Source organism: Thunnus albacares, chromosome 2 (assembly GCF_914725855.1).
Source record: "Thunnus albacares chromosome 2, fThuAlb1.1, whole genome shotgun sequence".
In the NCBI taxonomy this organism is placed as follows: domain Eukaryota; kingdom Metazoa; phylum Chordata; class Actinopteri; order Scombriformes; family Scombridae; genus Thunnus; species Thunnus albacares.
Window position 1 is genome coordinate 19,975,779 of NC_058107.1, and position 15,618 is coordinate 19,991,396.

Consider the following 15,618-nt stretch of genomic DNA (forward strand, 5'->3'; position numbering starts at 1 on the left):
GCCATCAGCAGGCCAGAGAAGGAACTGCAAGTGATCATTTACACAGAAATACTGAATTGAACTTAAAGCAATAACATTCTCAGAGCGACAAGAGGAAACCTTTACTAATATGTTGCTTCCTAAAAAACAAATGGAAACAGAAAATATATCCTACAAATACCTTATAAATATATCTATGAATATATTGATAATATATTTATAACAAAAAACTTAAACACAAAAATCTAACATTTTCCGAGTAAAACTATTCCTTATTTTTAATGACACGTATCATTGATCTCTTTCCATAGAGCGGTTATCTGGTAAAATAAATCTGGCTAATGTTGGTTATTAGCACATAAATTATTTCAAGAATAAAATAACACATTCAATCAATTATTGAAGTATTTACTGGAAAACATCTTCAGAAAGACAAAGGATCTGAAAGACTGAATACAGCGTGCTTTATAAAATAAATTCAGTGTTTATTGTTCTGTGCAGCAATGTACAAACAATATAAAAATGCACAGACATGTCTCTTTATAAAAGCAATGTAAACATAGCGAACAATGACCTGTGAACTTCAACTGAAATTAATTTGTGAAAATGAATTGTATGCCCTATCTGCTCTTTATCAAACTCTGGCATGTAGCACAATAACACAAACACAAGCATACATACACAATATTCTGTATAGGGCAAGGAGCCAATTGCAATGAAAACACTGCAGCAAATAAGGGGAAGTACATAATGGCAAGGCCTGAGAGTTGATTATGCAAATATCCCAGCTGCAAAGGAACAATAACTCTGGAAATTCAAAGACAAACCATAACATGGGAGGCTATTGTCTGGCATTTGCATATTTGCTTGACAACTATAACCTGCTCATCATGCACATCTTGTTCAGAACAATGTCTTTGTATTCATACAATAACACACACATAAGAAATTGGCATAGTGCATTGTTTCAGTTCATATAAAAGCTGTGCAGCCTGAGCTCGCAGTCCAAGCCAAGACTTGTTTTGAAACTATTTCATTAATAAAATATAGACAATATACTGTATAAAACAGATATATCCTGTTTCTATACACTAAACTCCAATAGCCTGAACAATGAACATTTAAATCAGCATATATAGTATACTATAAGCTTTACGCACACATCATATAGGGAACTCTTAAATGTAAAGCAAGCAAACATAAGCTGAGGTCTAAGTCTATAAATATTTATTGCTGTCTTCTCGAAGAAATACTTTCCATTGTGATTATATTTGTAGATGGCATTTTTATCAAAGCTTTTGCTAATGTAATAATACAGTAATTATGCTTTTTCTTACTATTAGAAAAGCCATGATTCAGTTTTCTGTAACACCATAATGAGGTTGGCAATACTGAAATATTGTGACACTCCGAAATCCCTGAGTGATCAGCTTCTGATGTCTGAAATGCAGAGGTACAGTACATTTTTACAGTAAATTTCCTTTTCTTATGTAAGTAAAAACAAATTAATCCATTCATTAATGCTACTTTTTCCATTTTTTTAAATCCCAGGGTAAGTATTTTCAACTATATTATGTGTTTTTTAGATGAGTGACTCTTTAAGACATTGTACATCCAGTGTCTTTCTGTGTGTTCAGTCGTCTGTCTGTCCAGCTGTAATATTTACTACACTTCATCTGAACAAAAGGCACATGACATCTGTGCAAATTAGTGCACTTATTGGCCAGATCGTCCCCAGCAGAGTGATCTCCCTGATGCTGATTGCTCTCTGCTGTCTCCTCACAAGAAGGTCAGCACTAGTCCTCTGCAGGCGTCAGTGCCTGGCCGTCAGGGGCTCCATCTCTACCACCAGATCACGAGGCCGTGGGCCCTTGCTTAACTCCACCACCCGCGGGACCACTGTGGACCAGCGGTCTGGAGGGGGGATAAAAAGAACATGGATTTTCTTTTATCTGTGTATGACTGAGTGAGTGTGCTGTCCACATGAATATATACTATATTTGTCTATGCATTTATTCATAAGAGCACAGTGAGAATCTCACCTCTCCTCAAGCCTCTGACGCTCTGCTGCAACCCGTTAGCTTGGCAGGTCTCGTTCTTGCCTGGATCCTCATTGATTATTGCCAGGTTTTGATTCCAGTGGCACCAGTTCACCTCATCCACCCTGATATAACATGACATTGTTAGTGGAAAGATATAGTGCATATGTGTCAAGATTTGTTTTAACGCTTTTTGTCATATAAAATATTTGAATAAAACTCCCTTTCATGTAACTTACAACCCTTAAGGATATTTTTCACATATTTGGTGTATTATTTTATCTCTGCTCCCACTTTTTGGGAATCACGTACATCTGACTGAGTTTTCACTGTATACATCTTGAATTGTCAATCATTTTGAGATGTTCATCATCTTGGGCAGGTTGGATGGCAAACTGGTCAACATTAGAGCTCATCAGTCTTCTGGCATATATAGTATATGGATGTGGTAACCATCAAATGGATCAAAATGTTGTCCATCTAAATATATTTGTGGTTTGTAGTTAGTATCTGGAGGTGGCACCAGTTCACCTCATCAAAACTGACACAACATGGCACAACTGGGATTGGCTGTTTCCTTTGAATTGACAATAGCATCTGAGGAGCAGAGTCATGCAAAATACCTGAAGCACCAGCGTCGGTCAGGTGTGCCATCGGAGTTCTTTCCCACAGTCACCATCTCCCCAGCTCGAAAAGACTTGCGAAGGCAGACTGGGAATGAGCGCTCGATGTCCAAGATGGTTGTTGCCCACTAGAAATGAATATAATTTAAACATGTTTAATAGGTGTATTTAAAGCAGCATTAATCTTTTTTTGGGGAGTGGGGGGTGGAGGCACATGGGGACGGAACTCCACAACAAGCTGAACATAATAATTAATATTTATGGATAATTAATATAGTTATGTATATTAACTGATGTTGCCTATTTACTCATCCAGTGGACGCAGAGCGACACTAGTATTAATTTTTGAGCTGTGTTTTCTGGCTACTTAATGTAAGGCCAACATTCACTCTTGCAGTTTTGTTTGGTCTCCAACAACTCCAAAAAAATTGCTTTTTAGCTGCTAAAAGCACCACAATGATCAGTAGCTAGTTGCTAACATTGTCTTTCAGCTGATGCTAGGAAGGCAGTGGGTTTATACAGCTTTTCTGCTAAAAACAGCTGCCTGCTGTGTCTGGAAACAACACTACTGTGAGCAATGAGGATGGATCAAAACAGTTAAATTGCGTTTAATTGTATACTGTGAAATACAGAGAGATTTACCTGACGGTGATAGGTCTAATCAGCATTGTGTGAACTCCAGCTTTAACATAGCAATTTGAGCAATTGTTTAAATAAAAATATTGACCAGTGCAGCTTTAAAGGGTTGGTCCACCCAAATTACAAAAAACACACTCTCTCACTTTCCTCTTTTCTATAATGAGATGTCATGGATGAATAACTAAATGTATTTTTTCAAAACTGTAAGTACCACAAATTAAATTTGATTCTATGAGTTGGGGTTTAAGCAGAAATCTCCCAAGACCTGGCCACATTAAACCAAATCTATCTGCATGGCTAGATACCACTAGATTTAATGCTGACTTTTAAAACTGAATGAACACTGCCCTACCACTACAACCAAACCCTCCCAGCTCACCTGAAGCTTCCAGATCTTCTTGCTCTCCTTCGACACCTCTCCCACCGTCTCCCCCATCAACGCGATCAACATGTTGAGCAGCAGCACAAAGGTGAGGATGATATAAGTAACTAACAGGATGAGGAAAACTGCAGGATACTGTGCACTGTGGATCATGTCCAGCTCTCCCATCCCGATGGTCAGCTTAAAGAGGTCCAGTAAGAAGGTACTGAAGGTGTCTGGGTCCCTGCACTTGGGGTAGGTGGGGCAGCCCCCATCACACTCAGTGCCCGGGGGAGGACACACGGTGAGCAGGGACACCAGGGCTGTGGTGTGAAAACATAGGGGCTTTGGTTATATTACACTCTATACTAAGAAAGAAATCAATACCACTCTCATGTCTGTCTGTTGGATATGAAGCTATGGCTAGGAGACGGTCAACTAAGAGTGGAAGCAGGGGGAAACAGCTAGCCTAGCTCAAAGGAAGTCACTGCACCCAGCCAAGAAATAGTCTGGTACCTGTCCCCCCGTAAAACTACAACTTGACAATTTCACACATTTTTGGTACAAACTGTTAATATGTTTATTAGTTAGCTTTAGAGATGCTTTTTAGCAATTCTTTACCTTTGTACAGAGCCATGGAGCAAATAGACATGAGATTTACGCTTAGAGAGTTAGCTTAGCTTATTTAGCATACTCTGTTTATGGTTAGACAGTTAGCTTAGTTTAGCATAAAGACTAGAAAAAAGGGGGAAACACCCTAGTTCCAGTCTCCTGGCTATAGTTTACTTTTTAAAGGACAGATATAAGAGTGAATGAGTATCCATCTCCTCATCTAACTCTCAGAAAAGGAGCGAATAAGCGTATTTACCAAAAAGGTGGATTATCCCTTTAAGTAATGTTGACATACAACAGTAAACTTAGATGACCATAAGCCTACCTGATGCATATCCAATCATGAAGAGCACATACACCAGCAGAAATCTGAAAAGATCTTTGTAAAGAATCTGGGAACCAAAAACAAGAAGAGCGTTAAGATGTATGGATGGTGATATTTGAGGCTGTTGATTCACTCACTGTTAATTTTCTTCACCTTCTGTATCATGATGCTGTAGGTACCAGTGAGCTTCAGGCCTCTGGTGAAGTAAAGTGTGTTCATCCAGCCGAGGACAAGTGCAAACACCATCACAGACACATAGGCCTTAATGCCAGACAGGTAGAGAGCAGCTGTGACTATGATGAGTACAGAGTAAATGAAGCTAGAATGAACAGAGAAAAAGTTTGTCAAGGAAACAGCTCCAGTGCTAAAATCTGTGATGTTACTTAAAACATGAAGACAGAAAGATGTGATTGCTGGCATTTGGCATTTTAACAGAAGTACACATTAAAGCCATGTTGCTCATGATTTAAATCAACACGGCTCAGAGAGGTGCTCGACATTCCCTGCTCTTTGTTTGGATCATGGGTTTAATTAAAGATGTAAACTATAAAACATGCCAGTGAGGAGGCTGAGGAATTAATTAGATGACTCAATTAAGAGGATACAAAATTTGCCTCGGGTAAAAGTCAGAGAGAGCTACAGCAGAGGTGAGGCAGAGGGAGCGAGGACAGAGGATTTACTACAGCAGTTACTTACTACAGCAGTTGAAAGGATCCATCAATAAATAAAGACTTCACCCCGGGGCACTTCTTCAGGAAGAGGTCCTTAATCTGCAAAGAGCAGAAGAAACATTTCCATAAAGGCGACAACACAGTCACTACAGATTTGAGTCTGATGCAAGAGCCCGGGAGAGACGGCAGCGAGCAACCAGTGATCAAACCATAGCGAGGCACCAGAGCCTGTTGACTCACGTTGGTGAGGAGGAAGAAGATTCCTGATGCTAATGTGATGATCTCTCCCGACATCCGCAGGTAGTCTGTGGATGTTGTGTAAGGGTATGGAGGCTGGAAGGAAGGAAGCAGACATAGTTCAGTTTAATTTAAAGCTGAAACCATTAGTTAATAATCGATTACTCAAACGGCAGATAATTAATCAGAAGCTTTCTCTAGATGAGAGATTAATTGTTTAGGCATTTTTCAAGCAGAAATGTCAAATATTCACTGATTCCAGCTTCTCAAATATAAGGGATTTTCTGCCTTACTATGTTTTATATCATTTTATATTGAATATATTCTGACAAAAACAAATATGAAGATGTCACCTGAAAAATTGCAATGGGCATTTTTCATTATTTTCTGATGTTTAATATACCAATTGATTAAGTGAGAAAATAATTGTCAGATTAATCAACCTTGAAAATTATCATGAGTTGCAAACCTAATTAAATTAATTTTTGACTTTTTAGCTGTAAAACAAAATATGTACACAACATACATCATGTGCAACATAGTATGTGGGTAGATAAGACCAAATGAAGTGCAAAATCGGTGCAAATTCAGAATACAGAATCTAATCTACAGGACGTTTGGCCTACATAACTCTCATAACATATATGCCAAATAAGCAGAATGATGGCAAAATCAGCAGCAAATACCTGCTATGCTAAAAAAATATGTTGATGTGGTGCCTTGACAGTTCTGTGCAGCATGGGCACATTCAACTATTTCAGATCATGAATCATTGATCAGTTCCCATGCAATCTGTCCACGCTGTGAAAATGTCCACATTTTCAGTAGTTTCACACCCACCGTTCCCTGTGTCGGATGGTAATAAGCCACAAGGGTGAAGATGATCATGGTGATGAGGTAGGAAACCACGCTGATGTAAAAAGTGACGGCAGCAAACTTCTGCCATTTGGCCCTCAACAGTTCATTGATGGGCTCCACTGCCAGCATCTCATGGCGGTTCTGACAACAGGACGAGAAACATGACAGTTACAATGTAGAAAACTCTCTTAATGCACTTGGGTTTTTGATGCACCCATATACTTCATACACCTTTATGATTTGTCTGATGTTTTGTCTAGTTGTATACCCTGATCCTGAGAGAAACAACATTTCATTTCAGCTGTATTTTTTATAGTTGCAATGATAAATAAACTTGAACAGTGGTGTCTCGTTCACCTCATTGCGACTGTTGTAGACGAGGATCTCCAGCACAGACGGTTCCTCTCCACAGGTGTCCAGTGAAGACAGGTCATAGAGGGAGGAGTACACCGGTCCGTAAGCCCAGTCCTTAAACTTACGTGACAGATGGCGCACTTCCTCGTCTTTGATCTCACGTCGGATAATGTGCTGAAAAACCTGGAGGAATAAGGGGAAGTTGACCTTCTGACCTTTGACTTGGACATATGAGTATTAGTGCATGTAGAAATTAAATGACGAAAACTTCTTTTATTGTACCGATGAAAATTTCTTCGTATTTTCACCATCATCCCTACCCCAATCTTGCCCAGCTTGGCCGCCATCATGAGAGGTGACATGCCATCGTTGTTGAACACTTTCTCCAGGCTGCAGTCTGGGTAGAGCTTGGCGCTCTTGATTAGCAGCAGGTCATACATCTTTGTGAGGAAACGGGTGTTGTCCTTGGTGTTGTCTGCGATGTGCACCAGGGCGTGCAGCACAGTGTTTCCGCGGGAATCCTGGCGCCGCAGGTCGGCCTTCTTATGTGGATTCTCAGTCAGGTAGTGCACTATGTCAGGCTGGTTAGTGCATGCAGCCAGAGAGAGAGGCAGCTCACCTGGGAAAACAGAGAGGCAGCACTCACTTCATTCAGAATTCACAGGAGATTAAGAAAACTACATCTCAGATTAAAAATAAGCAAATCAACAGGAGGGTTAATTAAGAACTGTAGCTGGCTTCTGTATGTTTTTGCAAAGCATACTAAACATGGATCAAAGATCTGACTTAAATCCCCGCTATGAAAACAGCACAATTAGCAGTTGTTTGAGGGAGGGGCGCAGTGGGGCCAGAGTGCCAAAAGCAGCTGCTGAAAATGAGCCGTTGCCATGGGTGACAGATTACTTTGTCACCTCACATAGAAACGCTCCTCTTCATGGATTTGCACGGGTGCATGCAGAGCGTTAGCGTGAGTCTAAATCCCATTAGCCATCAGCCCTGCCAGGTTCCTGTTCACCTCACTGCAAAGCTCCGCAGCAAATTACTCACACTGTGCCCGGACACGCCGGGATTTGGGAATGACAACCGTGCTAAGTGCAAATAGAAATCATCTCCTCTGTGATGAGTGAGGAGTATAACGCATGAATGTAATCAAATAAACAATTCTTAAAATTGGGTTGGGTAAAAAATAAAACTAGTCCACTCCATATCTACCTTTCTTTCAGTGGCTATATTAAAATCAATTATATTTGCAGAGGGTTAAAATGACACACTGTTATAAATAAAATGAAAAAATTTCTGGGTGCTGTATTCAGTAGTGATGAAGGAAGCAGAGGCTTAACACACACCAGCAGAGGGCAGTGTTGAGTTATGTTTACGGCCTCTGATTTTATTTATCCTCTTCCAGGTTTGTGAGGTCCTGCCCGCCAGCACAGGATGTTGACTTTTCTTCACTGCAGAACACAGACAACTTTCACTGGATGTACCTCTTGAAAGTATGACATAATGCTTGTCTTTTTATGTGTTTTCGGAGCACTGCTAATGACGGTTTCTCGTACGACACCTCAAGAAACATTTGGGTGTGAGGTGGAGTTCGGACCACAGCAGTGTCCTGACTGCATTGGCCCAGCCAAAACCTGCCATGTTAAAAAGAGAGAGGGGTGGGGTCTGATGTCAATTAATTTCACCATGGCAACAGATCTTTCTCTGCCAGGAAAATGAAACAGAATGAAACAGAATGAAGTATTTTATCTTGGCAGCTGCTGTTAATATGCATTGCAAAACTTTGATGTCAACTCAGTGCCATAAAAGCCTGAACAACCACTTATGAGTAAAACAGAAGCTCAGAGCCAGTGTGGAAATTGAAAAAATGACCAATGAAGTCACAGAAGCCACAGACACACCACATCCTTCCTAACCTATGACGCAGTAAATACACTAACAGATTTCCAGAACCCTGCTTGTCCGCTGTGTTTTATCACCTATAAGATTAAGGTATAAGGTTTGTTAAAAACAATGAGCTCTGTTGTTTCCAAACTAGATTTATGTGCTTACCAAAGTAGAAGTAGCCCCCCTCATCTCTGGGCTGGAAGAAGCGTCCCCTCGCCTGAGCGTGAACATCAGCACCCATCTCCACCAGCAGCTCCACATACTGCTTACAGCGTCGCTCTATAGCAATGTGGAGCGCCGTCTGGCCTGACAACAAAAGAGTTAATATAGAGACTTTTTTTAGTAGTAGTAGTATTTAAAACTTCTTTCTGGGCTGCATTTTATTGAAAAATATCAGCAGAATCACTTTTATTTGCCAAGAACTCATTACTTTACTGAGTGGTCTGGAGTTAAATACTGTGAATGGACCATCTGTTATCAAAAGAAGAACAGTCACATGAGAGAAGAGTCTGCAGGATTGTTTTTCTCTGAAACTTTCATAAATAACTAACAGCTGTGATGGGTTAGGCTTGCATTTATGTGTCAAACCCCATAGAAACACTTAAACATTTTTATGTTGTCACATAAAACCCTCTTTTTTTTGAATAAGCACAATAAGCAGACTTATTTTCAGGCTAAAGAGAACTTCTGAAAAGTACAGAGAATGAGTGAATATGAGAAACTCAGGCAGAAATGGAGAAAAAAACTAAAGGAATTTTTTTGCAAACCAATATCCTGATACAAGGGATGAAAACAAAACATGTGAGGCCCGAATCCTCTCATTTACAGAGCTGTAAACAGTCACTGTGCACACACACATACTGTATTGTAAATGCATTCCTTTTCCCAATAATAGAGCCTCACCCAACCTCACCCAGCGTGGCAAGCATGTTCAACAAAACATTCTCTCTGCCAGCTTCATCTCAGTGGAAGAAGAAAGGATCCCAATCTTGTATAAAACTTGTATAAAATTCAAATATGGCCATGATTTCTTAAAAAAAATCCTTTAAATTCAAATGAGCTATACCTAACTGAAAGTCATCATTATTGGGTTATTTCCATACCTCTGTAGTAGACATCCCTGAAGGGTGTATTGATAAACTCTCTGAGGTTTCCGGTCTTCTCTGCTATGTCCACCAGCAGAGGGATGGTGTCATTTTGATGACTGTAAAGGTTCAAAAGGGCTTTAGGCAGACACGTCTTACCCGTGGACAGCTCTGGTAGAAAAATAAGATAAAAGCAAAGAATATTTAGATTTTCTTAGGATTCATTGTTTATACCCATGAATTTCTGCTGTATTCTTGTAGATAAATTGAAAAAGAGTGAGAATGAGTGGATAAAGAAAGAAGAAAGAAAGAGTTTTGAAAACTGTTGCATGTACATAATCCAGTGTTCATAAGGACAAACTATAAAAAGCAGGGTTCAAGTTAAATCTTCACTATTTTTAGACTCAGTTTTTAAACAGTCTGTCAGTCTCTCAAAGAGATAGCAGTTTGCTGTGATTTCTTGCTGCTCCCTGTTATAAGCCTGAAAAAACTTCTCAGACACACACACACAGGAAGTTTTCCTTGGGCCTCCCTGGGAGGACAAAGACTGGTATCACTCCACCTTTTCCCCTTCACATCCTTTGTGCCACAAACAATAAAATAAAGTTGGGCAAAAGCGGAGTAGAGATTTAAGAGTCAGAAATTTCACAGAAACTGTGAAAATGCAGTTAACCCGCATCTCAAAAGTGGCCCTCTTATATAAATATCCCCTTGTACTCTGGCTTTTCTGACTTTTGCTTTAGACAAGAAAACAGCAGTTCACATACAGATGTGACTTCACTCATTTATAATCCTACCTCTGAACTCCTCATCAGTTAACCTCTTTTCATGACTTTGCAGGTACTCCAACAGGCCCTCGAGGGCCTCTGGATCACCACGTGACACGCATTCGAAGAGAAGAGAGCGGTTGAATACTTTCATCACCTTTGGCGGGTCTGGGCTTGGACCATCATCAGTGGACATCTCAGTTTTACTAAGAAGACACAGAAACATGAGATGATGTAATCATATGTATCACAGATTCACTGAAAGATGCCAACTTTTTACTTTTCATTGACAGAAAATGAGGAATTTATTCCACTGTAGCATTGAATGGGTGATTGATGCACAAACTCTTGTTTAAGTGATCACCCACACACTCGAGTGCGCCAATAAATAGATCTCTGTGAGTGTTGGACAGGTAGGGCGGCCAGGAAAGGGCAGTAGCCTAAATATTACCTCAACGGCTGCAGAGGAACCAACAACATGCTCTCTGTTAGATCAGTGAATGGGCTGAATAAATGGCCCACAGTGTGTATGTGTGTGTGTGTGTACATACTTCCTCGTGTGGCACACCTCTACAGAGTGGCAGTTGTAGGAGGTTTTCATTTTTATGACAACATTTTTCCTAACCAACACTTTTGTCCCTGGAAAAAATATCTCTTCTAGGTTCACTACTGTTAAAAAGTGAACTAGAAGAAGTTTAAAGAAACATAATTATTAGACCATGAAACACACATGAACTGGTCTCACACTGATTAGTGAGTACAGTTTAGAGATAGTGAGGCTTCCTCTCACCCTCTCGGGAGCTTCTTCCTGCGTCGTTTCTGGTTACTGGTGTTCCTGCAGGTACCATAGTCAAAGAGTGAGTCCATGGGTGCTTTCTTTGGGCCTGGAACCACATTTGACTCATATATAGTAGATTCCAGTAAGTCCATGGGGTTGGAAATGCCCTTCTTGAAAGCACCCTGGAACTTCATCCGCAGGTTTTGTCTGCTGTCCGCAGGCTGGCCGGGCGGAACCAGCTGCTGACTCGTGTCCTGAGTTGGCGGGGAGCCATCCTCGCTCTCAAACAGGTCTGAGAGGTCAGACAGGGGGAACACTCCGTCACTCTCTGGCTGAGCGGCCGCGCCATCGCCTGCGTCTACAGAGACAGCAGCTCTGGAAGAGGAAGAGCCAAGGGTGTCGGCCTTGGACAAGGCAAGTTGGCACCTTCTTAGGAGGGCAGCAGAACGGCCCTGGAATAAACACAATATCATAAAAAGGTTCAGAGTGAGCTGCATGGCATTTAGGTAGTCAGGAAAGTCTTGGACAAATTGAAAAACAAATCTTAATCTGTTCAAATTTAATTAGACATCCATGATAGTGTGAAAAAGGAATGTTTCACTTGATATATATTTCATAACTGTCAGATTAAAACATGTGGCTTAAAGCTCTCAAGCCTTTTCTCTCTGTTCCTAATAGGTGCATCTGATTTCTATAATTTTAATAATCCTTTTTTTCCTCAGTTCCATGTCTTTCTTTTTCTCAAACTACTGTAAGATATCCTTAATAATGGTGGACGTGATCACATGAGAAAGGATTACGTACTAAATAGACGAAAGAGAAGGAGGATGTGCAAATGAGAGAGGGATCCAGCCGCTAGTAATTGCCAACAGGCCAATTTATATGTTGCAGTGTTGAACCATCAGGAAAGTGTGAAAAAATATCATAATAGCTTGTTTACCCAGATTTGATGTTATTATGCTGTTAGTACAATTTTTAGATGAGCTTTTCAAAAAGAAGCACATACACACTTTGCCCCAGAAAATTGTTTAGCCGAGGTGGTAAGCCACCCAAATCCTGATGTATCTCTTCTCTTTTTCAATTTATTTACTAGATAAAAGCCTTAAAAACAGCCAAACAAGCATTAGCTGGATTTCTCCTCTTCACCCAGAAAGATAATGTTTTATTTAATTAAACTATATTAATTTCGTGCGATGTTCTTAGCAGGGATAGTCTGTGTTCAAATGAAAAAACTGCAGGAAATCCTGAAAACGCAACAGTGATAAAGATTTTTGTACACTGGCCAATATGATAAGAACAAAGTTGACAAAATAAACCTACTTAACTAATGGGAAACTCTTTTAAGGATATAATTAGCATAGGGACCCTAGGAATTTCCCCTTGGGAGTCTGAAGAAGATTTTAAAGTATACATTTGACATTTAACCCCTCTGTACCTCATTCATCCCTTTTATCACAATGATGTGCCAAATTCCTCTTCAGGAGAAACTGGAAATGATGCTGAAGCATGTGGGCGCCTTGAAGAAACAAAGACAAAAAGTTAATATACAGACAGTAAAAGAAAATTGTAGGTCCTGAACAACATAAAAAAGAGCTCTGGTGTTGGAGGTTTGGATATATGGAAAACATAGCAAAGGACTGATGCCAAAAGAAATAACATAGCTGTGAATTTGGCCTCTCATTGGACAGAAAGACATGTTTTCTTTAGGAGGCAGAATCACGCCACCAGGACACACTCAACGGCTAAATCAATGTTTAATCTCACATTTCCCAGCCTCTCTGCACACACAGACACACACTTTACAGAAGCTCATCACAGGAGATGTCACACAACATGCCATCCTCACATGTCCTTCCACAGCTTCCTTTCCAATCACACGCCTTCCTGAGTTTGTTCATAACATTGACAACTTATCCAAGCCAGACTGAGCTGTAAAGGAGCAACATAAACAGGGGAGCTGAGGTCCCCGCTAAGGGAAGAGGCATGACTCACAACCCTGTCTGGAACACGGGATTATCATGCCTTTACACTTCAACAGGCATTTGATGGTAAAAGAAAGACAAAGAGACAAAGAGAAGCTGCCCTTGACAAACTATTATAATAGATTCAGAGCAGAGGAATGTGGTTGTTTAATGGAGGTGACTGAGGAAACAGAGGTGTGCATTCAGCCTGTCAGAGTGATAGATCAGGTTCATAAAATATCAAGTGGCTCACACATTAAAAACATATTAGAAACTTATGTGAAAGTTTCTGAATGTGACTGATGCTAATGACCCCTTAGAGATATGTCACTTCCTGCTCTGTCACTGCTGATGTGACATTGCACAGTGCAAGAGAGGCTGCTGGGCTACTGAAAACAGAAGTAAGCAAGAAAAAGGGAGAAAATAGAGCAAGTATCTACTTTGTATTTTAAAAGATTTTAAGGGTTTAAAGGTAATATCCTCCATCTGACAAAAACATCCTATAGATTTATGATATATGATAAATAAAAAGAAACATACAGTATAAAGAAGCATAATGCCATCTTTATGAGCGGATAAACATTATGAAAGTGTGAAAAATAGTTTCAAACAATGAAAACAGTATTGAAGTGCTGAATTATAGTTAAAACAAAATCTTTAAAAACGAGGATTTTTTTAAAGTTTAGGCTTCTTACTCATTAATTGTTGAACTAAAGTTAGTAAAGGGGGGAAAAGAACTTACAATAACAGTAATTGACAAGAAAGCATAAGAATAAGAGGTGTTACTTACCTTGATCTAATCAGCTGATCTTATTTCTTTGTCTTAAAACTATTCACAGTTTTTTCCATAGTTTGAAAGAGCTGAAAATTGGATTATCTCTCGCCTGTTGGCCGCTGTTTTGCTGCCTCTTCAGGTTGAATGTCCAGTCAGATTAACTAAAAGTACAGAGTCCCTCTGATGCAGCGTCTGACCGCGGCAAAGTCCACCAGAACAACGGATGCCTTTACACAGATTTTGGGTGGGACCAAGCTGCCACCACCTTAATGGCTGGAGAAAGTTGGAGCCAAAGCGGAAGTGCACCAGCAGTACCAGCGCTGGCCGCTAGGGGGCGTAGCAAAGAATCCGAGACTCCAGTAAAGACACTTTTACAACAAGGTAACAATTTCTAGGTAGCTTCTCAGTTACTCCTGGAAATACAAAGGCGAGTTTGTGCAGTTTACAGGTTACGACATGACATTGTGGTCTTTCCAGTTTCTGTTCTCCTCATGAATGAGTTGGTGCTCATTTAAAAAAAAAAAAAAAAAAGATTGCTCCATTATTTTATAATAGAAGGGTGACAGGTCACTTTAGGCATTTACTTTTTTCTAGGATGGGACTTTAAGTATAAATTAGTCAAAGTTAACTTTACAAGGTCCGATTCGTAGCGGTCCTGGAGCTTTCCATCATAACATGATGTTCCTCAGAAGGTGGAGTTTTCCTGTGCAGTTGTCGATGTTGAAATTTCAGTTTTCTGCCCATTTTTGTTGGCTTCAAAGTTGAGATTGAACATTTATTCTTGAGTTTTCTATCCCAGTATGCGCCTTATAGGTGGCTGCACAGCCACCTGGATGAGCATGCCCGCTTGGTGCAATATTTCACAAATGCTGAGCCATTTCTCTACTCTTTATTCAAAAATCATGAGGCAGAGTACAGTTTAATAAACCTCTGGAGGGATGATGTGTGAGCCTGCTGTACAGAGCATGAAGGATCGTCTCTGTTCTAAGAGTGAACGAATCTTAAGATCAGTTTATTTCCTCATATTTATTCATAACTTTTAAAGCTTTTAAAGGGGCCTTTTTCATTGTAAATATTTACTAATTTATACCAGTGTTGTAGTTGACCCCTACAGGATGTAAGGAAGCTTAATCTCAGACCAAATGCAAGTGGTAGAAGAAGTATTATTTGTATTTTTATTTGTAGTATGACCACAAGTAAAAATCTGCATTCATAATTTTACCTATTTATTATTACTAATTTTACACAGACAGGTTTATTATCAGCAAAATATGATTAAAATATCAAAAGTGAAAACATGAAACAGCAGAATGGACTCTTTTAGTGTTACATTATAACTGGACAATTGTTATGCAGCATTTTAAAGTTGCAGGTGGAGCTAATTTTAACAGTTGTCTATACTGTTGAGTAGATTCATCTGTAACAATGCATGATGCATGATGCAATACATTATTTATTAAATGTTGATCTTTAAAGTGACTGGTTTCTACAGGTTGGACAACTATGCAAAAAATGTAAATTTCCATATTGAAATGTGATAGAGTAGAAGTATAAAGCAGCAGAAAATTGAAACGCTCACATTAAGTACAAATACATCAAAATGTACAGTAGTACAATAGCCTACCTGAGTAAATGTACTTAAATACTTTCCATCACTGCCAGTTTCT

General features: G+C 39.7%; 1 protein-coding gene across 1 annotated transcript; it reads right to left on the reverse strand.

Annotated features, from left to right (window-relative positions):
* Nucleotides 1-371: 371 nt before the first annotated feature.
* On the reverse strand, nucleotides 372-14,242 carry trpv4 (transient receptor potential cation channel, subfamily V, member 4). Its single transcript, XM_044371238.1, has 17 exons — nucleotides 13,967-14,242; nucleotides 12,651-12,731; nucleotides 11,228-11,667; nucleotides 10,468-10,643; nucleotides 9,689-9,841; nucleotides 8,751-8,891; nucleotides 7,019-7,317; nucleotides 6,702-6,881; nucleotides 6,327-6,485; nucleotides 5,490-5,582; nucleotides 5,275-5,348; nucleotides 4,732-4,897; nucleotides 4,579-4,645; nucleotides 3,660-3,964; nucleotides 2,642-2,769; nucleotides 2,022-2,143; nucleotides 372-1,893 (listed from the first exon to the last, which is right to left on the reverse strand). Exons 2-17 carry the CDS (start codon nucleotides 12,657-12,659, stop codon nucleotides 1,793-1,795), a joined length of 2,613 nt encoding a protein of 870 aa, XP_044227173.1. The 5' UTR covers nucleotides 12,660-12,731; nucleotides 13,967-14,242; the 3' UTR covers nucleotides 372-1,792.
* Nucleotides 14,243-15,618: the final 1,376 nt, after the last annotated feature.

Coding starts and splice junctions, on each gene's coding strand:
- trpv4 (XM_044371238.1), bottom strand. Junction 6,882..7,018: donor CCAAGCTGGGCAAGATTGGG/GTAGGGATGATG, acceptor TTATTCCTCCAG/GTTTTTCAGCACATTATCCG. Junction 3,965..4,578: donor CATGATTGGATATGCATCAG/GTAGGCTTATGG, acceptor TTCACACCACAG/CCCTGGTGTCCCTGCTCACC.